The sequence below is a fragment of the Orcinus orca genome, chromosome 1 (assembly GCF_937001465.1).
Source record: "Orcinus orca chromosome 1, mOrcOrc1.1, whole genome shotgun sequence".
NCBI lineage: Eukaryota > Metazoa > Chordata > Mammalia > Artiodactyla > Delphinidae > Orcinus > Orcinus orca.
This window is the reverse complement of record NC_064559.1, coordinates 181,045,560-181,069,230: the sequence shown is the minus strand read 5'-3', so window position 1 is coordinate 181,069,230 and position 23,671 is coordinate 181,045,560. Positions and strand designations below refer to the sequence as shown.

At 38.9% G+C, this 23,671-nt stretch overlaps 1 protein-coding gene across 9 annotated transcripts in view; it reads left to right on the top strand.

The window, feature by feature from the left end:
• MACF1 (microtubule actin crosslinking factor 1) overlaps positions 1-23,671 on the top strand; it is a 327,256-nt gene that overhangs the window by 219,653 nt on the left and 83,932 nt on the right. For 8 of the 9 annotated variants that reach the window (XM_049695358.1, XM_049695322.1, XM_049695320.1 and 5 more), the window contains 8 exons: positions 10,013-10,179; positions 11,420-11,576; positions 13,468-13,585; positions 17,078-17,140; positions 17,797-18,038; positions 18,867-18,996; positions 19,695-19,894; positions 22,552-23,047. In XM_049695358.1, coding sequence (XP_049551315.1) covers positions 10,013-10,179; positions 11,420-11,576; positions 13,468-13,585; positions 17,078-17,140; positions 17,797-18,038; positions 18,867-18,996; positions 19,695-19,894; positions 22,552-23,047 — 1,573 coding nt within the window. Of the gene's footprint in view, positions 1-10,012; positions 10,180-11,419; positions 11,577-13,467; positions 13,586-17,077; positions 17,141-17,796; positions 18,039-18,866; positions 19,048-19,694; positions 19,895-22,551; positions 23,048-23,671 lie in introns of those variants that run through there. The other variant, XM_049695354.1, reaches the window with a different exon arrangement.

The following is a 23,671-nucleotide window of genomic DNA, read 5'->3' as shown; positions in this document are numbered from 1 at the left end:
TACTTTTCACCTGGATCCACCAATTGCTGTTTTTTCTCTCTTTATAAATATATAAAAGAGTATCACTATGGACTTCTATTTTCATTACCATCATTGTTCTTTTTTATGCTCAAACGTTTTCAAATTTGGTCAGTGAGTACCACTTTAAGCTGTCTCCTGGTCTTTTTGACATGTCCCTACCAGTATATGAGTACTCTCTTACTTTCTGGCACAATAAGATGTGTCATGGTCACCTTGTAGTTTCCCTGTCCCATACCTGAAATCACCTGTTTCTCCAAGGAGCCTTATTTTTACTGGGGAAGTGTAATTAGATATCAAAATCCAGATAAGTAGATGAGCCGTTAGGGTGTCATTGCTTCTAGGTCCCTTAAGTGGATAGGATTAGGAAATCTTGAAAGTTTTTTATATCATGTATTCATACTGATAATCCAGCTCGAACTCAACACCATAGGATTCTTCCTCCATTCCCTATTTGTGTCTTCCTCTGCCCACAGGGAGAACCCTCGTTTCCAACAACTTAATATATTATTTGCTATATCCTACAATAAAATAAGATCACTTTGGAATTACACTATTATTTCTACCAATAACAGACCTACTAAGTAAAATTCAAGATTTCTTTAGATTTCTTTTTGTCCTGAGACTCTGACCTACTGTATACTATGTTCAAAGTTACCTGAATTTTTTTTCCCCTGTAATTTCTTATATAATTAGCTTTCTTTGTTTCTATTTGTATTCAACTCCAGGATTTTATTTTTCTTTGTAAAGTTTTATTTTTAAATATGTGAAACATTAAGAAAGCTCAGATTTTCCAAGACTGCTTTCTAAAGGATCAACAGTTGACTAAATTCTCATGGAATAATAATATCTATCTTGAAGAAACTATTTTGGGAATTAAAAAGTATCAGAGATTGGAGATTGGTTCAAGATGGCATAGTAGAAGGACGTGCTCTCACTCCCTCTTGTGAGAGCACCGGAATCACAACTAACTGCTGAACAGTCATCGACAGGAAGACACTGGAACTCACCAAAAAAGATACCCCATATCCAAAGACAAAGGAGAAGCCACAATGAGACAGTAGGAGGGGCGCAATCACAATAAAAGCAAATCCCATAACTGCTGGGTGGGTGACTCACAAACCGGAGAACACTTATACCACAGAAATCCACCCACTGGAGTGAAGGTTCTGAGCCCCACGTCAGGCTTCCCAACCTGGGGGTCCGGCAACAGGGGGGAGGAATTCCTGGAGCATCAGACCTTGACAGCTAGTGGGATTTGATTACAGGAATTAGACAGGACTGGGAGAAACAGAGACTCCATTCTTGGAGGGCACACACAAAGTAGTGTGTGCATTGGGACCCAGGGGAAGGAGCAGTGACCCCATAGGAGACTGAACCAGACGTACCTGCTAGTGTTGGAGGGTCTCCTGAAGAGGAGGGGGGTGGCTGTGTCTCACCAGCAGCAGAAGTTCTGGGAGGTACTCCTTGGCGTGAGCCCTCCCAGAGTCTGTCATTAGCCCCACCAAAGAGCCCCAGTAGGCTCCAGTGTTGGGTCACCTCAGGCCAAACAACCAACAGGGAGGGAACCCAGCCCCACCCATCAGCAGACAAGTGGATTAAAGTTTTACTGAGCTCTGCCCACCAGAGCAACACCCAGCTCTACCCACCACCAGTCCCTCCCATCAGGAAACTTGCACAAGCCTCTTAGATAGCCTTATCCACCAGAGGGCAGACAGCAGAAGCAAGAAGTAGTACAGTCCTGCAGCCTGTGGAACAAAAACCACATTCACAGAAAGATAGACAAGATGAAGAGGCAGAAGGCTATGTACCAGATAAAGGAACAAGATAAAACCACAGAAAAACAACTAAATGAAGTGGAGATAGGCAACCTTCCAGAAAAAGAATTCAGAATAATGATAGTGAAGATGATCCAGGACCTCGGAAAAAGAATGGAGGTAAAGATCAAGAAGATGCAAAAAATGTGTAACAAAGACCTAGAAGAATTAAAGAACAAACAAACAGAGATGAACAATACAATAACTGAAATGAAAACTACACTAGAAGGAATCAATAGCAGAATAACTGAGGCAGAAGAATGGAAAAGTGACCTGGAAGACAGAATGGTGGAATTCACTGCTGTGGAACAGAATAAAGAAAAAAGAATGAAAAGAAATGAAGACAGCCTAAGAGACCTCTGGGACAACATTAAACGCAACAACATTCGCATTATAGGGTTCCCAGAAGGAGAAAAGAGAGAGAAAGGACCAGAGAAAATATTTGAAGAGATTATAGTCGAAAACTTCCCTAACATGGGAAGGGAAATAGCCACCCATGTCCAGGAAGCGCAGAGAGTCCCATACAGGATAAACGCAAGGAGAAACACTCCGAGATACATAGTAACCAAATTGGCAAAAATTAAAGTCAAAGAAAACTTATTGAAAGCAGCAAGGGAAAAATGACATGCAAGGGAACACCCATAAGGTTAACAGCTGATTTCTCAGCAGAAACTCTACAAGCCAGAAGGGAGTGGCATGACATATTTAAAGTGATGAAAGGGAAGAACCTACAACCAAGATTACTTTACCCGGCAAGGATCTCATTCACATTCTATGGAGAAATCAGAAGCTTTACAGACAAGCAAAAGTAAGAGAATTCAGCACCACCAAACCAGCTCTACAACAAAGGCTAAAGGAACTTCTCTAAGTGGGAAATGCAAGAGAAGAAAAGGACCTACAAAAACAAATGCTTAACAATTAAGAAAGTGGTACTAGGAACATACATATCGATAATTACCTTTATGTGAATGGATTAAATGCTCCAACCAAAAGACACAGGCTCGTTGAATGGATACAAAAACAAGACCTATATTTATGCTGTCTACAAGAGACTCACTTCAGACCTAGGGACACATACAGACTGAAAGTGAGGGGATGGAAAAAGATATTCCATGCAAATGGAAATCAAAAGAAAGCTTGAGTAGCAATACTCAAGCAGGTAAAATAGACTTTAAAATAAAGAATGTTACAAGAGACAAGGAAGGACACTGCATAATGATCAAGGGATCAATCGAAGAAGAAGATATAACAATTATAAATATATATGCTCCCAGCATAGGAGCACCTCAATACATAAGGCAACTGCTAACAGCTATAAAAGAGGAAATCAACAGTAACAAAATAATAGTGGGGGCCTTTTAACACCTCACTTACACCAATGGACAAATCATTCAAACAGAAAATTAATAAGGAAACACAAGCTTTAAATGACACAATACACCATATAGATTTAATTGATATTTATAGGACATTCCATCCAAAAACAGCAGCTTACACTTTCTTCTCAAGTGCACACAGAACATTCACCAGGGTAGGTCACATCTTGGGTCACAAATGAAGCCTCAGTAGATTTAAGAGACTTGAAATCATATCAACCATCTTTTCTGACCACAACACTATGAGACTAGAAATCAATTACAGGGGAAAAAAACGTGAAAAACACAAACACATGGAGGTTAAACAATACGTTACTAAAGAACCAAAAGGTCACGGAAGAAATCAAAGAGGAAATCAAAAAATACCTAGAGACAAATGACAATGAAAACACGATGATCCAAAACCTATGGGATGCAGCAAAAGCAGTTCTAAGAGGGAAGTTTATAGCATTACAAGCCTACCTTAAGAAACAGCAAACATCTCAAATAATCTAACTTTACACCTAAAGGAACTAGAGAAAGAACAAAAAAAATCCAAAGTTAGTAGAAGGAAAGAAATCATAAAGATCAGAGCAGAAATAAATGAAATAGAAACAAAGAAAACAATTGCAAAGACCAATAAAACTAAAATCTGGTTGAGAAGATAAACAAAATTGATAAACCATTAGCCAGACTCATCAAGAAAAAGAGGGAGAGGGCTCAAATCAATAAAATTAGAAATGAAAAAGGAGAAGTTACAACAGACACCGCAGAAATACAAAGCATCCTAAGAGACTACTACAAGCAACTCTATGCCAATATAGTGGACACCCTGAAAGAAATGGACAAATTCTTAGAAAGGTATAGCCTTCGAAGACTGAACCAGGAAGAAATAGAAAATATGAACAGACCAATCACAAGTAAAATTGAAACTGTGATTAAAAATCTTCCAACAACCAAAAGTCCAGGACCAGAGGCTTCACAGGTGAATTCTATGAAACATTTAGAGAAAAGCTAACACCCATCCTCCTCAAACTCTTCCAAAAAATTGCAGAGGAAGGAACACTCCCAAACTCATTCTATGAGTCCACCATCACCCTGATCCAAAACCAGACAAAGATACTACAAAAAAAAGAAAATTACAGACCAATATCACTGATGAATATAGATGCAAAACTCCTCAACAAAATACTAGCAAACAGAATCCAACAACACATTAAAAGGATCATACACCATGATTAAGTGGGATTTATCCCAGGGATGCAAGGATTCTTCAATATATGCAAATCAATCAATGTGATACACCATATTAACAAATTGAAGAAGAAGAACCATATGATCATCTCAATAGATACAGAAAAAGCTTTTAACAATATTCAACACCCATTTATGATAAAAACTCTCCAGAAAGTGGACATAGAGGGAACCTACCTCAACATAATAAAGGCCATATATGACAAACCCACAGCAAACATCATTCTCAATGGTGAAAAACAGAAAGCATTTCCTCTAAGTTCAGGAACAAGACAAGGATGTCTACTCTCACCACTATTATTAAACATAGTTTTGGAAGTCCTCGCCACAGCAATCAGAGAAGAAAAAGAAATAAACGGAATCCAAATTGGAAAAGAAGAAGTAAAACTGTCACTGTTTGCAGATGACATGATACTATACATAGAGAATCCTAAAGATGCCACCAGAAAACTACTAGAGCTAATCAGTGAATTTGGTAAAGTAGCAGGATACAAAATTAATGCACAGAAATCTCTTGCATTCCTATACACTAATGATGAAAAATCTGAAAGAGAAATTAAGGAAACACTCCCACTTACCATTGCAACAAAAAGCATAAAATACCTAAGAATAAACCTACCTAGGGAGACAAAAGACCTGTATGCAGAAAACTATAAGACACTGATGAAAGAAATTAAAGATGATACCAACAGATGGAGAGATATACCATGTTCTTGGATTGGAAGAATCAATATTGTGAAAATGACCATACTACCCAAAGCAGTCTACAGATTCAATGCAATTTCTATCAAATTACCAATGGCATTTTTTACAGAACTAGACCAAAAAAATCTTACAATTTGTATGGAGACACAAAAGACCCCAAATAGCGGAAACAGTCTTGAGGGAAAAAAATGGAGCTGGAGGAATCAGACTTCCTGACTTCAGACTGTACTACAAAGCTACAGTAATCAAGATAATATGGTACTGGCACAAAAACAAATATAGATCAGTGGAACAGGATAGAAAGTGTAGATAAACCCACGCACCTATGGTCAACTAACCTATGACAAAGGAGGCAAGGATATACAATGGAGAAAAGACAATCTGTTCAATAAGTGGTGCTGGGAAAACTGGACAACTACATGTAAAAGAATGAAATTAGAACACTCCCTAACACCATACACAAAAATAAACTCAAAATGGATTAGAGACTTAATGTAAGACCGGACACTATAAAACTCTTAGAGGAAAACATAGGAAGAACACTCTATGACATAAATCACAGCAAGATCCTTTTTGACCCACCTCCTAGAGGAATGGAAATAAAAACAAAAATAAACAAATGGGACCTAATGAAACTTCAGAGCTTTTGCACAGCAAAGGAAACCATAAACAAGATGAAAAGACAACCCTCAGAATGGGAGAAAATACTAGCTAACAAAGCAACTGACAGAGGATTAATCTCCAAAATACATAAACAGCTCTCGCAGCTCAATATTAAGGAAACAAACAACCCAATCCAAAAATGGGCAGAAGACCTAAATCTCTCCAGAGAAGACATACAGATGGCCAAGAAGCACATGAAAAGCTGCTCAACATCACTAATTATTAGAGAAATGCAAATCAAAACTACAATGAGGTATCACCTCATACCAGTTAGAATGGGCATCATCAGAAAATCTACAAACAACAAATGCTGCAGAGGGTGTGGAGAAAAGGGAACCCTCTTGCACTGTTGGTGGGAATGTAAATTGATACAGCCGTTCTGGAGAACGGTGTGGAGGTTCCTTAAAAAACTAAAAATAAAATTACCGTATGACCCAGCAGTCCCACTACTGGGCATATACCCAGAGAAAACCATTATTCAAAAAGACACATGCACCTCAATGTTTATTGCAGCACTATTTACAGTAGCCAGGTCATGGAAGCAACCTAAATGCCCGTCGACAGACAAATGGATAAAGAAGATGTGGTACATATATACAATAGAATATTACTCAGCCATAAAAAGGAACAAAATTGAGTCATTTGTAGAGACATGGGTGGATCTAGAGACTGTTGTACAGAGTGAAGTAAGTCAGAAACAGAAAAACAAATATCGTATATTAACACATATATGTGGAATCTAGAAAAATGGTACAGATGAACCGGTTTGCAGGGCAGAAATTGAAACACAGATATAGAGAACAAACATATGGACACCAGGGGGAAAGTGGCAGGGGGTGGTGGTGGTGTGATGAATTGGGAGATTGGGATTGACATATATACTCTAATATGTATAAAATGGATAACTAATAAGAACCTGCTGTATAAAAAAATAAAATACAAATTTCAAAAAAAAAAGATAGCTCAAAAGTCAAAACTTTTCAAAAAGTTATATTCAGGGTGTAGGAAAGTGAATAAGGATATACTCTCACTCTCTTCCGTGTGTCTTCTATCCCATTCACCCCCACAGGTAGTGGATTTCACATTTATTATTTCTATTTTTTCCAAAATAAACACACCGTTTCCAATTCTTCGTTACACAAAAGGGGGTACAATACATAATCTTTTGCACTTTCCTTTTATACTTAATATGTCTTAGAAATCACTTAATTCATAGATCTCCTCCTCTTTTTTTGTTGTTTTTACACTATACATTCATTTTGAGGATGAACCGTAGTTTATTCCACCAGACTCTTGTTCTGGTTGTTTCCAAAATTGTGCTATTAAAAATGACACTGTAGTGAATAATTCTGTGTTTTTTCCCTGTATTATTGGAAGTGTATCTTCAGAGTAATTCCTAGACTGGAATTGTTGCATCAGAGGGTAAACGGTTGTGTGGTTTTGTTAGATGTAGCCAAGTTCCCTCCATGAGGATTTCTCCATTTTGCATCCCTAGCAGAAGTGTATGACAGTACTATATATTTCCCCTGCAGCCTCACCAATAGAATGTATTGTCAAGCATTTGAGTTTTTGCTAATCTAATTAATAAAACATATCTCAATGTGGTTTTAATTTTTTATTTCTTCTCTAAGTTGAATATATTTTTATACATTTAAGAGACATTTATTTGTAAATCATTGGTTCATGTATTTTGCTATCGTCTGCTAAGAGTTTGATCTTTTTTTTCTTTCAACTTAACAAGAGTTCTGTATTAGGGAAATTAGTCCTTTATAACATGTTGGAAATATTTTCTCACAGTTTGTCCTTTGCCTTTTGACTTTGCTTATGGTGTTTTTGGCCATATAAAAGTTGTTTTTTTAAAAAATTTTTACACAATAGATTTTATCACTTTTTTTTAAACTGAAATATAGTTGACATACAATATTATGTTAGTTTCAGGTGTACAACATAGTGACTCAACATTTAAATACATAATGAAATGATTACCATGGTAAGGCTAGTAACCATCTGTCCCATTCAGAGTTATTACAGTGTTATTGACCATGTTCCTTATGCTGTATATTACATCCCCATGACTTAAATTTATTTTATAACTGGAAGTTTGCGCCTCTTAATTCCCTTCACCCATTTCACCCATTCTCCTAACCTTCTTCCCTCTAACAACCACCGGTTTGTTCTCTGTATTTATGAGTCTGTTTTTGTTTGTTCGTTCATTTGTTTTGTTTTTGAGATTTCAAGTATGAGATCAACAGTATTTGTCTTTCTCTGACTTATTTCACTTAGCATGATATACTCTAGATCTATCCATGTTGTCACAGATGGCAAGATTTCATGGTTTTTTATGGCTGAGTAATATTCCATTGTGTGTGTGTGTGTGTGTGTGTGTGTGTGTGTGTGTGTGTGTGTGTGTGAGAGAGAGAGAGAGAGAGAGAGAGAGAGAGAGAGAGAGAGAGAGATCTTCTTTATCCATTTAGATTTATATTCTGGGGTTTCTGTTCTATTCCATTGATGTATATGTCTGTTTTTGTGCCAGTACTGTACTGTTGTGATTACTGTAACTTTGTAGTATAGCTTGAAACCAGAGATATCACTGTTTCATTGAAGTTGTATTTTTAGTCATAGTTTGAAAGCCTTTTGCCACACCCAGGTTATGATGGAATTTACCCAATGGTTTCCTTTTTTCTTTTCTTTTTTTTCTTTTACATTTGAATACTTTAACAATTTAAGTTTATTGTGAGGTATAGTATGAGCTATGAATACAAGTTCATCTTTTTTCAAAGTTCTATATAGTTACTCCCAATATCATTTATTTGAAAAGTCTGTCTTTACCCCAGTGATTTGAGAATCTGTCTTTATCACATACAAAATGTCTTATCTATTGAAGTTTATTTCTTGATTTTCTATTCTATTTCACTGGTCTTTCTATTCATTAAGAATAGCATACTATTTTTAATTCTAGAGGCTTTCTGGTATGTTTTACTATCTGGTAAGGCTAATCTCCCTTATTTCTTTTTTCATTTTCTCTTTTTTTCTTTTTCAGGATTTCTCGTAGCTGTAATTGTACATTTATTTTTCCATATGAACATTAGAATCAACTTTATCAGCCCTAGAGAAAAGAGTTGGTGTATTTGTTTGGCTCACATTACTTTACTCATTCACACATGCATATATGCACACATAGATGCATACATACACATACGCACATAGCTTTATGGACATCTTTCCTTTTTTTCCAGGTCTGCTTTCATGTCTTTCAGAAGTCTTTTAAAGTTTTATTCATAAAGGTTTTGTACTGTTCCTAAAATTGTACGTTTTGTGTTGCTATATTATTCTTGATTTTTATATGTTGATTTTATATTCTTGCTTATTGGATTACTTCATTGTTCAATTTGGTTGTATTGTTGATTCTCTGAGGTTTTACAAATATACTTTCATTTAATCTGCAAATATAGTTGTACCTCTTCAAATTCTTCTGCCACAAATTGTTTTCTCCTACCTAATTGCATTGGCTAATATTGTCAATACAGTGTTAAATAACAGTGAAGAGTGTGTTTACCTGTTTTAAAGAAGAGACAGACTGCAGAAGCTTAGAGAAGTTCAATAGCTTAAGATCACAAGCTAGTAAAGGGCAAAGCCATGATTGACTTTCCGGTCTGTTGTACTCCAGAAACTTCCATTCTTTTTATTCTCTCATGCTGCCTCTGGAATCTTTAAAGATTTGTTTAAAGGAGACAAGACTCCTTTGTAATTTCCAGCCACTCTCAGGTGGATTGGAGAAATCCTACATATTTAATGTTTTGATCTAGCAGTTGACCCGGTGAACATGCCTCTTTTCTTTTTTTTTTTGTTTTTGTTTTGTTTTGTGTTTTGCGATATGCGGGCCTCTCACTGCTGTGACCTCTCTCGCCGCGGAGCACAGGCTCCGGACACGCAGGCCCAGCGGCCATGGCTCACGGGCCCAGCCGCTCCGCGGCATGTGGGATCCTCCCGGACCGGGGCACGAACCCACGTCCCCTGCATCGGCAGGCGGACCCTCAACCACTGTGCCACCAGGGAAGCCCCATGCCTCTTTTCTTGTTCCCTCTTTTTTTACAAGTAAGGGAGAACATGCCCCAGCTTTAATCTAGATATCTTTCATTCTTTAGAGTCATTATTTACAAGGACCAGAGGATTGAATACATTTCCTTGTTTCCTTGACAGGAGCTCAATTTGGAAATGGAAGACCAACAGGAGAACCTGGATACTCTTGAGTACTTGGTCACTGACCTGAGCTCCTGTGGCTTTGCCCTGGACCTGTCCCAGCACCAGGACAGGGTACAGAACCTCAAAAAGGACTTCACAGAGCTACGGAAGACAGTTAAAGAAAGGTGAGTTTTCATATGTATGGATCAGTGTCATGGAGCTAATTTTTTCTTGCTTTTGAATGAAATTACTTTCTGCTACTGAGCCGTAGGAGATTGGAAAGTGCCTTTCAGACCAAGCTATTCAGTCTACTTAATGCTTAGTGGTCTTTCTGTTAGTAAATAGTGAGTTCCTTCTCAGTAATGGGATTCAGTTCCCCCTGAGTACAATCAAAAGTCCAGGTCACCTGGACCAAACAGAACAAATTTAGGGCAGCAAGTTGGATTGTGGCAGGATTTGAAATAATGAGAAAAATTGGAAGAGACTTCCCAGACATAATTAAGGATTATATTGGAACTCACACTGCTTGTTTTAACCACATTTAAGTTGCTGTTACGGAGGAGTTTCTGGATTCTTCTTTTAAGGCAAACATGGGAATAGACAACAAAGGTAGATGATTTCGGGTTATTAGCTCACGGTTGAAAAGCCGTAATTCCTCCATTAGAAAGCCTCATGTGGGTTTAAAAGCTTGATAAGACTTCTCTTGGTTTAGCCATAAATATCTCGATTTAGCAAATGATGGCTTTAGTGACTAGGGGAAAGCAGTTGCTCAAATCACCACTGTAAGCAGCGGTTATTTAGTGCAGGTGAAAGGGACAGGACAAAGGCCACGAAGGCTTTGTTTTTCTTGCCCTCAGCTGAGGGCTATGTAGCTATATGAAGAGCCAGGATCTCTGGCTTGAAGTCTAATAGATGTGACCATTTCCAAAACTTAATTTCAAAATTGAATTCTCCTTTCTCCTTGATTTATTTTACTCATTGGTATGCTTAGCCTAACTTCTCTGAGCCTCAATTTTGGCATCTTCCTTGTTAAAGGAATTAGCATTTGAATTGGGCCTTGAAAGAGTCAAATACCTAAAAAGTAGCAGAGCTGGCCTTGAGATCCAAAGCCCGCATTCTTTCCATTGTATCATAGTACCTAAATAGCAGGCTCCCTTTAGTTTTTCTCATTTTCACTTTAGCCTAGAGTAAGATTGAAGACTCCTTTCCCCAGAAATGTCCAAACAAGGGCAACAGATCCCTTAGTTTGATGCTCTCCTACATTATATGTGGTTGTTTAGCCAAAGCTGCCATGGAAAAGATTATGAGAAGGAAAGGCCCTGTTAGGAAACTGATGCCTGGAGTCCTAGAATGAATATAGTTTTAGTTCACGTTGACTTCTTTACAAGCTTAGTCTGGCAAGTAACAAGTTGCCTCTGTTGACAGAGAGGAAGATGCATCATCTTGCCAGCAGCAATTAGATGAATTCCGGAAGCTGGTTAGGACTTTCCAGAAATGGCTGAAGGAAACTGAAGGGAGTATTCCACCGACAGAGACTTTCATGAGCACTAAAGAGCTGGAAAAACAGATTGAACACCTGAAGGTAGGTGAACAAAGTCTCTCCAGGAATCAGGCTGGACAGCAGTTTGGAATCTTGTGTGGAGTCATTTCCACCTGTGGTGGGCAAATGGTATGAGAAATCCAAATTATCCATGTGTATCAGAATAGCAGTTCCTCCATTTTCTCCACGTGAGTCCAGCCTACCCCTACCCAAGCACTGAGCACCAAAACATCTCCTATTTAAAAGCCAAAACCAAAAAAGTAATCTGGGAATGATATCTATAAAGTTTCAGCTGTCTTGGGGATGCCTGTCATGCTGTGGCAGGTCATAAAAAAGACAGTTGTCAGAGTCCAGTCTTGAGAAGATTACACTCTTGTTGTATGTTTGAGAATTAGACAGTTATATGTGAGCAAGTGACCAGATATGTGATCAGAAAATTGAGGAGAGAATTTCTCCTCAACTAATAAAGGAAAAGTTACAATCACATGGTTGGAATGTACCTGCATGGTACATCAGCCTTTCTCCCATCTGTTGCAGAATCCCTTCTCTCCTATATTTGATTCATAGTCATCCAGCTCTATTTGCACCTCTAACATGTTTCTTACTTTTGTTGAAACCAGTCTCCAACTAACGCTCATGCATTTGTCCTTATTTTCTTAGTAAAACAGGATTTATCTTGAATAGATGAAAGAGAAGAGCTTTCACAGAGAGTGCCAGGAGCATTTGCCGTGGGGAGTTCCCTAGGACAGAGGTTCCCTGATTTCTTGGTTCATGGTTCCCTTTGTGTTTCAAGACATTTTTCATGGCATCTCAAGGCAAAAAACAAAAAAACAAAAAAACACCCAAAAAACTGAAAAACCTCACTTACTAAGTGGTCAGGTCCAAACAGCTTAACAGTAGTTGTTCACATGGTGTCCAACAGATGTCACTGTTTTTCCCTCAAAAATTTAAAGTATCCTGTGAGTCAGTGCATAGTTTGGGCACTGCTGGCTCTTTGGAATCAAGAGTGACTAATAAAAGAACTGACACACTCTGAATTGGCAAGGTTCAGCTTGAAGCTGGGCAGCATGAGCTTGCCAGATGTTCATGGCTCGATGTCATTCTCTGCTGCTGCTTTGTAGCTTGAAGTCAAAAGCAAACTAAGTAGATTGTGAGGGAGATTCAGGATGGAGGAAGGGATTGAAGGCTAGGATGGTGTCCCAGCTTGGAAAAGAGTAAAATTCTACTTCTGTAGCAGGCAGTTCACAGCTTAGAGACAACATGACCAGATACTTTTGTCTTAGAGCAAATGCCATTGTTTCCTAACAGCTTTCTGTGGTGGTTTGAGCTCTGACTTCAAACCCAATATAAAATTCCCTTGAAAAGGCAAAGTGTAGCCTATGATTCTGTATGTTTCTCTACATCTCAATACCTAGCTCCTCATTTTACCCTCCAATTACCATTTCCTTCATATTCTTTACAAGCATGGTATTCCCTTTGTCCACCTGGCAAACTCTTATCTTAACTCCAATCTTTCCTCTCTCCAGGCAGAGTTAGATGTGTCTCCTTTTGTGCTCTCAGAGTCTAGTGGCTGTGCATATTTCTGTAATAGCATTATCACATTATAATGCCATTGATAATCTGAGCTCTTGGTTTTAGGAACTGTGCAATAAGCCTATTTTGTATCCCCAGTGTTTGGCACAATGCCTGGCCTATAGTAAGTGCTCAAAAAATATTTGCTTGATGAATGAATGAATGAGAAGGGCCTGAATATTCCAGGATATCATTCTCCCACATCTTGGCTGGCTAAACCAAGTTCTGGAAATGGCTGAATAAATGAGGACGATTGCTTAATGCTTATCAAAACTTTAGGGAGTGTATGTAGAACAGGTGTCCCTACTTATGAGGAGAAAGCCTCCAGATATTACATTTTGCTAATTTGTTCTTTAAACAGGGTCTCCTAGATGACTGGACAAGTAAGGGAACTTTGGTAGAAGAAATCAATTGCAAAGGTACTTCTTTAGAAAATCTCATCATGGAGATCACAGCACCTGATTCTCAAGCCAAGACAGGTGAGTGTGGGCTCTTGAAAATGTAGTGAATAAATATCATTCTTCCCTTTGCCCTTTGGTGATGACTGCTTATTGAATAAACATTAGAATCAAGGTTGGATATGAAAACCAAGGATGTTTCATGAAGCAGTCTTCCCCTCAACCTGATCTGTTTTCCCATTTCCTTTGTAACATTGCTTCCATTTTGCAAAACCCCTTCCTGTGATGGGAAAAAGTAAAGGGACTAGTTGGCCCACTTAGAACTGTGAAATGAACATAGAAGGATTAAATAGGATTTTCCATCTTGAGGAATTTCTGTCTTTTAAATATGTGAATGGATGGCTATGCATTAACTTTAAATTAGGGTCAGCCCTGGAGGGTATAAGCATGATATCTTGGGAGAGGCTATGTGTTTAGGAGTCAGTAGTGTTACACCAGGAACTGACACACTTCTTAGAAGTGCATACAAAGATTGTGCCCAACTATATGAATTATCTCTGCCTACAAATTAAGTCTTGCAAACAAAATGCATTCTGAGGGCTTCCCTGGTGGCGCAGTGGTTGAGAGTCCGCCTGCCGATGCAGGGGACACGGGTTCGTGCCCCGGTCTGGGAGGATGGGCCCGTGGACCGTGGCCGCTGAGCCTGCACGTCCGGAGCCTGTGCTCCGCAGCGGGAGAGGCCACAACAGTGAGAGGCCTGCGTACCGCAAAAAAAAAAAAAAAAAGAAAAAGCATTCTGAGCTCATAGTCACTTGCTGGTTGTCAATTGGGATCTCCTAGGTTTTATTACCAGACTATGTTAATGCACTCCTATAGTCACTTAAATAGTAAGGGCAAAGTTTACTTTCTTTATTCCTCCTGAGAATGGCTACTTTCCTATTGTATCCTAAAGTTTAAAGATGTCTTGGAACTATCTAGAAATGACCACATTTCAGAGAATTGGTGATTTTTATATTCTAACACTTAAATTTCTAAGTTCATTGACTTATTAGTGTGTGACATCACCCAGCAAACTTCTTCTATAAAGGGCCATAGAGTAAATATTTTAGGCTTGTGGGCCATATGGTCTCTGTCACATTACATGTCTCTGCCATTGTAGCACAAAAGCAGTCATAAACAATATATAAATGAATGGGCGTGGCTGTGTTCCAGTAAAACTTCACATACAGAAACAGGCGGAGGGACAGATTTGGCTGGTGCACTAAAGTTTTCTGACTTCTGGACTAGATCAGTGGTTGTTTGAACTTTTTAAAGTACTGTAATCTTTTTTAAAAATAAATTTCCTGTAGAACTATAAGACAAATAAAAATATAAGTGAATTTATAGCGTTTATCTATTATGAAATTCATCAATGAGAATATTGAGGCTATCGGGACTTCCCTGGTGGCGCAGTGGTTAAGAATCTGCCTGCCAATGCAGGGGAAAAGGGTTTGAGCCCTGGTCCGGGAAGATCCCACATGCCGCGGAGCAACTAAGCCCATGCGCCACAACTGCTGAGCCTGCGCTTTAGAGCCCACGTGCCACAACTCCTGAGCCCGTGCGCCTAGAGCCTGTGCTCTGCAACAAGAGAAACCACCACAATGAGAAGCACGCTTGCCACAACTAGAGAAAGCCCATGCACAGCAACGAAGACCCAATGCAGCCAAAAATAAATTAATTTTTAAAAAAAGATATTGAGGCTATATTAGTGAATATGAAAATTTGGAAAAAAGAATTTTTGAATGACAGCTTCATTATTTATTTCTCAATTTTTTCCTTGGTTGCATTGTATCTAGAAAATACATTTCACACAGATAAATAGTTGCAAATGATGACAAATGTTTTTAAAAGTTCACTTTACAATCTGAAGTGTTAAGAATTCTCTTACTACACAATTCTACCCTGATGAGAGCCTGCTCTGAGTAGATATACCGCAGCCTTTTTTGTCATTTTATTTAATGGAATTCATATGTGCTGTAGATGTTTTTCTTTGTGTGTGAGTGGACATATGTAGGTTTGAAAATTATAGAGTGCTAATGAACTACATCTTTTCCCATCAGTGACACTCAGAAAGAAGTTTAAATGTATGCACAGAGGTGCAGGAGCTACTTTATTCTCTCCAAAAAGCAGCATAAATTGGCTATATCTACTGGGTTAAAATGTGGTGTTCAACATAATTGAGATGTGCATGTTTTACTGCCATTTCTAAGTACTTAGGAATATATTCTGAATACTAAAATTAAACCAAACGTTTACAGAGTCCCTAAAGCACCTCCTCAGGGTGCTTTGAAAACCAGTTTGAAGATCACTAGCCTGAGTGCTCTTAAAAAGTTCTCTTCCATCTCTGAAAACCCATGCGTGTTCTAGTTCCTTATGGTCGTTGAGCTCTTTTGGTTTCGTAAAGTGCTTTCACATACACTACCTCACTACTTCTCACCAGTAACCCCATGAGAGCTGACAAGATAGGTAGTATTATCTTCATATCCCAGAGAAGATACCGAGGTCTGTCCATAGATTAGGGCTCACATACTGAGTTAGTGACCGTCTTGGCTACTACTGTCTTCTCCAAATTACTAGTCCAGTTTCTTTTTGGTCATCACCAGACTGCAGTGGAATATGATCTTTTGGTTTGATCCATTTTTTAAATTTAAATTACAATAATGTTAACATTTAAAAGTTTTACAGTCATTATTGTCTAATATAGAACCTTGCACTTGACCTTTTCCACAGTGAAATCAGTGCATGTGAGAGTCTTATTCTGCCCTTTGAATGTTACATTATGTCATGACTATTCTTCACATTTCTTTATAATCTTTGTAATTTCATGATCTGGTTTTTACTTATTTGGGATACTCCTGAAACACAAGGAATCAACTTGGGGAGAATACAGGTGAAATTGTGGTAATTAGAAACAGAACCAAAGACCCTAAACAGAATTTATGGGAATGTTTATGAGCCAGATTTATTGACGCTTAGAATTTCTGTTTTCTGGTGGGGGAAGGGGAGCAGAAAGTCATGAAAAAAAAAAGACGGGATCTTTTGAAACAATATAGGAAAGGCTCATTTTAATGTCTTTACTAAAAGAATGCTGCTTTTTATGTCCTTAATTGTACTTATTGTTTATTTTTATTATGTTGAAGACCACTGATGTTAAAGTTGAACCTTTTGGGCTGTATTATAAATCCTCCTCATTCTTAAGTATGTCGAATGCCAGTCTAAAGACTTAGTCATTCTACTAATACTTGCTTCACAAAATTAGGGCAAGGTCTAAAGAATCCAAATTGGAGATTTAAGAAGAGAATTTGGATTTCCTCTAGAAAAAGTTAGGGTTAGGGTTAAGGAGCTGAAACTCCCAAGTGACACTGTTGCCCGGCAGCTAAAATGATTTGTCTCTTTCCATGAGTATGTTGTCTTGTGCTGTGTTAACTTCCTGATATCTGAGCTTAAAGTGAGTGCCAAAGAATAAATTCGGTGCCTGTATGTATTCCTAACACATCTGTCTTGCCTTGTTTGTCTCTCTGTCCTTCTGCTCAGGTTCCATACTGCCCTCTGTAGGAAGCTCTGTAGGCAGTGTAAACGGATACCACACCTGCAAAGGTGAGAATGCCATTTTCAACAGTGCCTCTTCATTGGGTGTGTTAGGACAGTGTTCATGTTTGCATCTGTGTATGTTTCCATATGTGTGGAAGGATTGCTGCCAGGATGGGTGTGAGGGTAAAAGTCTGGGGAGAAGCACCTGTGATGCCTCTTTGTTGCTAGCTAGAGGCTAAACAGGTTGGCAACCAGTGAAATAAAGTTACTAAGCAAATAAACTGGACCACTAGATAAGACCAATAAGGAAAGACCTGGAAGAAAATATATGCAAATCTTTGAATTATAAAGAAGCTATACTAGAGGTGGTCTAAATCTAGCCCTCAGCCTCCCAGCTAGGTTTTCTTCTCTGCAGTTTAAAGAAGAGGAAGTAGAAGAATGCCCCAAATCCTTCACTCCCTTCACTTTTGCTGCTCCCGTGTTTGCTTAGCATTTTATTTATACATCTGAGTGTATAATGCCAAAATCAGAAATCAGATTAATGAGAGCTCTTTTGCTTTTCGTATGTAAACAGGAACTTTTATGTGATTTAGCAGGAAGATCATCTCTAGTTCACTAGAAGGAGTGGGAGAGATACTTAATCCTGATGAATAATTTAGTGAGGAACCACTAGGGATGCTTGAGAGCTATTCCCAGTCTGATCTCTGTTTCTGTGATGCTAGATCTGACGGAGATCCAGTGTGACATGTCAGATGTAAACCTGAAATATGAGAAACTTGGGGAAGTGCTTCGGGAACGCCGGGAAAGTCTTCAGGCTGTCCTCAGCCGAATGCAGGAAGTTCAGCAGGAGGCAGGCTTGGTGCTGCAGTGGCTGGAGTTAAAAGAGGAAGTCCTGAAAGGCATGGAGGCCTCTTCATCTCCAACCAAGACAGAGACAGTGAGAGCCCAAGCTGAATCTAACAAGGTACTGTGTTCCCATTAGCTACATCTCAAGCACTAAGAGGAAGGGGCGGTTGTACCAGTGTACCCCCCTGAGCCTGGGGGCCTGAGAGTGAGACATGGCCAACCACCCAGTCGTTACGAGCAGCATGTTTGACTTTCAAATGACTAGTATGCCTAAACTCTCCCAGAGAATTTTCTTACCTATGAAATTAGAAGTTGTTACACATCAGACTGAGAAACAAAACCAGATCTGTTTGCAGAAGGAGAATAGCTCTCCTCAGAAGCATCAGTTCGTTGAGAATGGGATCTCATTTTCCATGTGATCGTATAAGCCAAATCATTCCATCAAAGCACCTTTCCAACTCTTGGATGGATCTAAACAGCTGTGATTGCAGTTCATTCTAAAGATTGACATGTAGGCCTAGGGAAAATGTCAGAAGAAATAAGACCATGTAGAAAATCTGGTAAAAATTTTTTGCCAAAAATTTTAGTATTCCTGTTGAGGCCTAGCACGTCATATCCTACAACTGCATAAACATCGCCATTATTGTCATCATCGTCATCATCATCATCAATTCCTGACACTTTTAGTTTATAGGGATTAGCAATTTTCTTATTGGGTTACTGATGTGTTGTACATAAAAGAAATTCAAATCTTGCCATCTAGATTTTCCTTTTAATTAAATATTCAAGCAGAAAGGTTAAGTATCTTAAAATCATGAAACAATCATGGATAGAATCAGAAGTCGAGCCTGTAATTGCTGTGCCATCTTCCCGTCATTTCCTCCACACTCACAGCTTTGTTTCCTGTCCAGAAATCTCATGGCATTCATGATGTTCTTTCTCCTAGGCCTTCCTGGCTGAATTGGAGCAGAATTCTCCAAAAGTCCAAAATGTAAAGGAAGCCCTGTCTGGATTATTGATGACATATCCCAACTCACAAGAAGCAGAAAACTGGAAGAAAATGCAAGAGGAGCTCAGTATGTTATCACTGGGGTGTTAACAAATTCACTAAATTCCTTGTCTTCAAAGTAAATACAGGCTTTCGGCATACCCGATAAACAGGAGTGATTTTTAGTTAATTGTCATAAGCAAGCAAGAAGGGGCAGGGAGGGTTAGAGAATGAGCCTGATTGTGGAAAAAATTTAGAGATTCCACTCAAAGTATCAGTATTGGCTTTCTTGGGCAAGTCATACTGACAATCTGCTGTGACAAAGAGCATCGATGATAAAAATGAAAAGTGGGAAATAATCTAAACTTTCTGTGAAGGAATTAAATTATGCTGCACTCATAATATTGAACCATAAATGATGTAGGTGAATGTGTATTGGTATGAAAAAAATTATTGGCATGAAAGATGCTCATAATTAGTAAGCTTAAAAACAGATTATAAAATAATATATATGTCGCATAAGGTATTTTACATGCGTTGTGTATGTATGTACGTACTTCTGTGCAGTTTTATCCCATGTGTAGTTTCATATAGCCACCACCGCAGTCAAGATACAAAACAGTTTGTTACTTTAGTTAAAATTAAATGCAGATTATTTTTAACTTTAAAAAATATTAAATAATGCTCCAGGGGTCATTTCCTGTAGTATATTAGGAACGTAATTTAGGGACCAGGCTAGTGGCTGATGAGGGTAAAAGAGCACATTCTCTCATTTCCTCTCTACAGATTCCCGATGGGAAATGGCCACTGAGGTGACAATGGCTCGGCAAAGGCAGCTGGAGGAATCCGCAAGTCATCTGGCCTGCTTCCAGGCTGCAGAATCCCAGCTCCGGCCCTGGCTAATGGAGAAAGAGCTGATGATGGGGGTGCTAGGGCCCCTGTCTATTGACCCCAACATGCTGAGTGCACAGAAGCAGCAGGTCCAGGTGAGCAGTATGGCTGAAAGCTTTCGAGCAAAGAAATCAGAGGCACTTGAACCTGGGTCTGAATGCTGCTCTCAACAGGTAGATTTACATGACCCTGGACAAGTCATTTAACTTCTCAGAGTCTCCATTTCCTCACTTTAAATGAGATGCTTGTAAGGTCTTTATCATGGTGCCTGTCAAATAGCAAACAGTATTGTTAATATCATTAATGTCAGTAACTATATTATTAATATCGTTGACTGAGGCAGTAAGATGAGCAGATGGGAGACAGGGAACTTCTGACTAAATGATAGCATCGTATTTTATTTTCAATCCCCAGTGGTAGTGATCCACATTACTTCATGCAGTATCTTATATCTGCCAGCTTTACTTAAAGATTTTCTGCTGATCAGATCTCAGTACCCAACATTTGCGAAATTTAGGTTGGTCCAGTGATGTCATTTCCAGTGAAATCCTGCCTAGACCCTTTCCTTGTTCTGTAGCCTTCCCTAAACTTGTTCTGTTTCTTCTCACCACCCACCAGGTCCCCTAAGAGTAGTTTTTGAAGGAACCCTTTCTTTTAGCCCCTGCATCCATGTTATTTATCAAGTCCTATTTAGTCTACTTACAAATATTTTTCTAATCCAGTGGTTTTCAAACTTTTTGATCCCAAAACCCTTTACACTCTTAAAAATTATTGAGGATCCCAAAGAGCTTGTGTTTATCTACTAATATCTATTAATATTAACTGTATTAAAACACTGAGGAATTTTTGAAGTATGTATTTATAAATTAATTTTTAAAATTATGATGATACAACCATAACACTAACATACATAACATTTTAATGAAAAAATAACATTTTCCAAAATGTAAAAAATTGAATAAGAGTGGCATTGTTTTATATCTTTGGCAAATCTCTTTAATGATGTCTGGCTTGGGACTCCCTGGCGGTCCACTGGTTAGGACTCCGCGCTCTCACTGTCAAGAGCCCGGGTTCAGTCCCTGGTCGGGGAACTAAGACCTGCAAGGCATAGCGATAAATGAAATGAAATGAAATAAGATAAAAATGTCTGACTAATAGAATGTCTGACTAATAGAACAGTCTCACAGATTTTCATATCTGCTTCTGCAGTCAATCTGTTGTGATATCGGATGTCGTGAGAGAACAAGAATTTTAAAAGGCAAATAACATTTTAGTATTATTATGAAAATAGTTTTTACCTCACTGACCCCATGCAAGGGCTTAGGGACTGCCAGGGGCCACCAGACCGTAATTTGAGAACCACCGTTCTAAGCTGCTCTTCTTCTCCACTGTACATGCTGGTAGGCTGGATCTTGGGTCTGTTCCATTGCAGCAGCCCGCTAAAGGGCCTCTTGGTCTAGTTTATCCTCTACACAATTATCAAGTTATCCCCTTAAATCATATATCTGAATATATTAAAATGCTTCTGTAGCTCTTGGCTGCCTATTGAACAGAGTTCAAATACCTGCTCACTGTGGTGCATGAGGCTTTTCACAGTCTGGTCCCAGTTTGTCTTGCCAGCTCTTCCCCCATATACCTGGGCTTCTTCCCACACCGGATAATGGGTTCTTTCCTGAACACACTGCACTCATAGATCTCAGGATCTCTGTGCCTTTGCTAATCCCAGGCCCTTCTCTGAACCAGCCTTACTCTCTGTTCTCTTGGAGAACTCATGTATTCTTTATTGTGTCACCTGTGAAGCCTTTCCTGATTTCCCTCTTCTGCTCTTGTCATCCCCGGAGGAATTTACCACCTTTACTTCTTGCTTTCACAATTCCATGTTCACGTCAGCATTTTATCATTTTAACTTTTGTTACATTCTATTATAGTTCATTACTTGCACATCTGTTAGTCCTTGAGGTCCTGTTGTATTTATTTTTATGCAGTGTAAGTGCTGAGTACTTTCCATAAGTTTTCTTGTTTAATCCTAACAACAGCCAAGTAAGTACTTTACTATCCTCATTTTGCAGATAAGGAAGCTGAGATTTGGAGAACTTTTAAAAACTTGCCTAAGTTTATACAGTTTAGTGAGTGATGGAGTCAGGTTTGAACCCAGATGTCTAACTACAGAGCCTGTAATCTCAACTTCTTTGATGAGTGAAACAGTGAATAGAAATAAATAAAAAGGAATGGTACTTGCTTTAAAGAAGCTTTTTATCTAATTGTGCTATACTAAAATGTGCAGATTATATGTGCTGGTGGAAATTTGAGAAAGGAACTAAGAAAAGTAGGACATTAAGAGTTGAAATGGCAAGCCCAGCCAGTAATATAGCTCACTTTGGGACCCAGGGTTCCAAACTCCCCATTCAGAGGCCTGGGTTTTGCCTGGCAAAGCTGACAGGTGCCCATCCAGTAAACAAACTTTGGTTTGCCAACCAAGGCCAACCTTAGTAACTGATGTTGAAACGGTATAGGACAAATAAGGAAAAGAAATAAAATAGACACAATCAATGATCCTTTCAAAACAGGTTTTTATTAAGCGGTTGTTAGAAGTGATACTGCATTTTCCTAGTAGCCTGATCTTTGGAGTTTTCTGGTTTAGTTTCAAAAGGAGTTGGCACTGCTTGGCACAATCCAAAATCAGTTTTTGTTTTGACAGTGTTTTTAGATCTGTCTTTTCTCTCTAAACATCTTGGTGTCATTTCTATTACAGTTTATGCTGAAGGAATTTGAAGCACGTAGGCAACAGCATGAGCAGCTGAACGAGGCAGCTCAGGGCATCCTAACAGGCCCTGGAGATGTCTCTCCTTCCACCAGCCAAGTACAGAAGGAGCTCCAGAGCATCAATCAGAAGTGGATTGAGCTGACTGACAAACTGAATTCCCGTTCCAGCCAAATTGACCAAGCTATTGTCAAAAGCACCCAGTACCAGGAACTGCTCCAGGACTTGTCAGAGAAAGTGAAGGCAGTCAGACAGCGACTGAGTGGCCAGTCAGCCATCAGCACCCAACCTGAGGCTGTGAAGCAGCAGTTGGAGGAGACCAGTGAGATTCGATCTGACGTGGAGCAGTTAGACCACAAGATTAAGGAGGCGCAGACACTCTGCGATGAACTTTCAGTGCTCATTGGAGAGCAGTACCTCAAGGATGAACTGAAGAAGCGTTTGGAGACTGTTGCCCTGCCTCTCCAAGGTTTAGAAGACCTTGCAGGTGAGGAATACACTGCTGCCATTATTAGTGGCAAGCCAAAAGGAGGAGTGGATTAGTGGTCCCAAGAATCTAGGGTGACCCTTAAGTAGCTTTTGGACTCAGAGTAGTGTTACTCTATCCCTTTGTCCACCTACAGTGAGGACTGCCGTGGTCATTACACATTGATTGGGCACTAGCAATATGTGAAGCTTTACACACCGTAATCTGAGAGATAAGAACACTAATATAAATCTAGCCAGCAGGTAGAGATTCATAGAGGTACTTGTAGGTGGAGTTACACGCATACTTTCACTGATACTCACTTAGTTTCTTCATACTATATGTGTACGCACACACACATATTCCATATATACAAAATTAGAACATGTTCTAGACTTTTTAGGATGGCCTTTTACAAGAAAAAATTTGTCATTAATTTGTTGCCTCTTTTTCTAGAAACATTTATGGCTTTTTACCAGCTTAGAAGTTAAAAGTTTGCTTCTGTTACTCGTATCACCTTACAAGGTTGATGTGAGGGTTAAATAGAATATAGTAAATGAAAGAGCCTCGCTGTGTGCTTCTTTTATGGTAGACCCTCAATTAGCATTAGTTTCCTTTTCCTAAGATTAGACCATGTACTCTCAG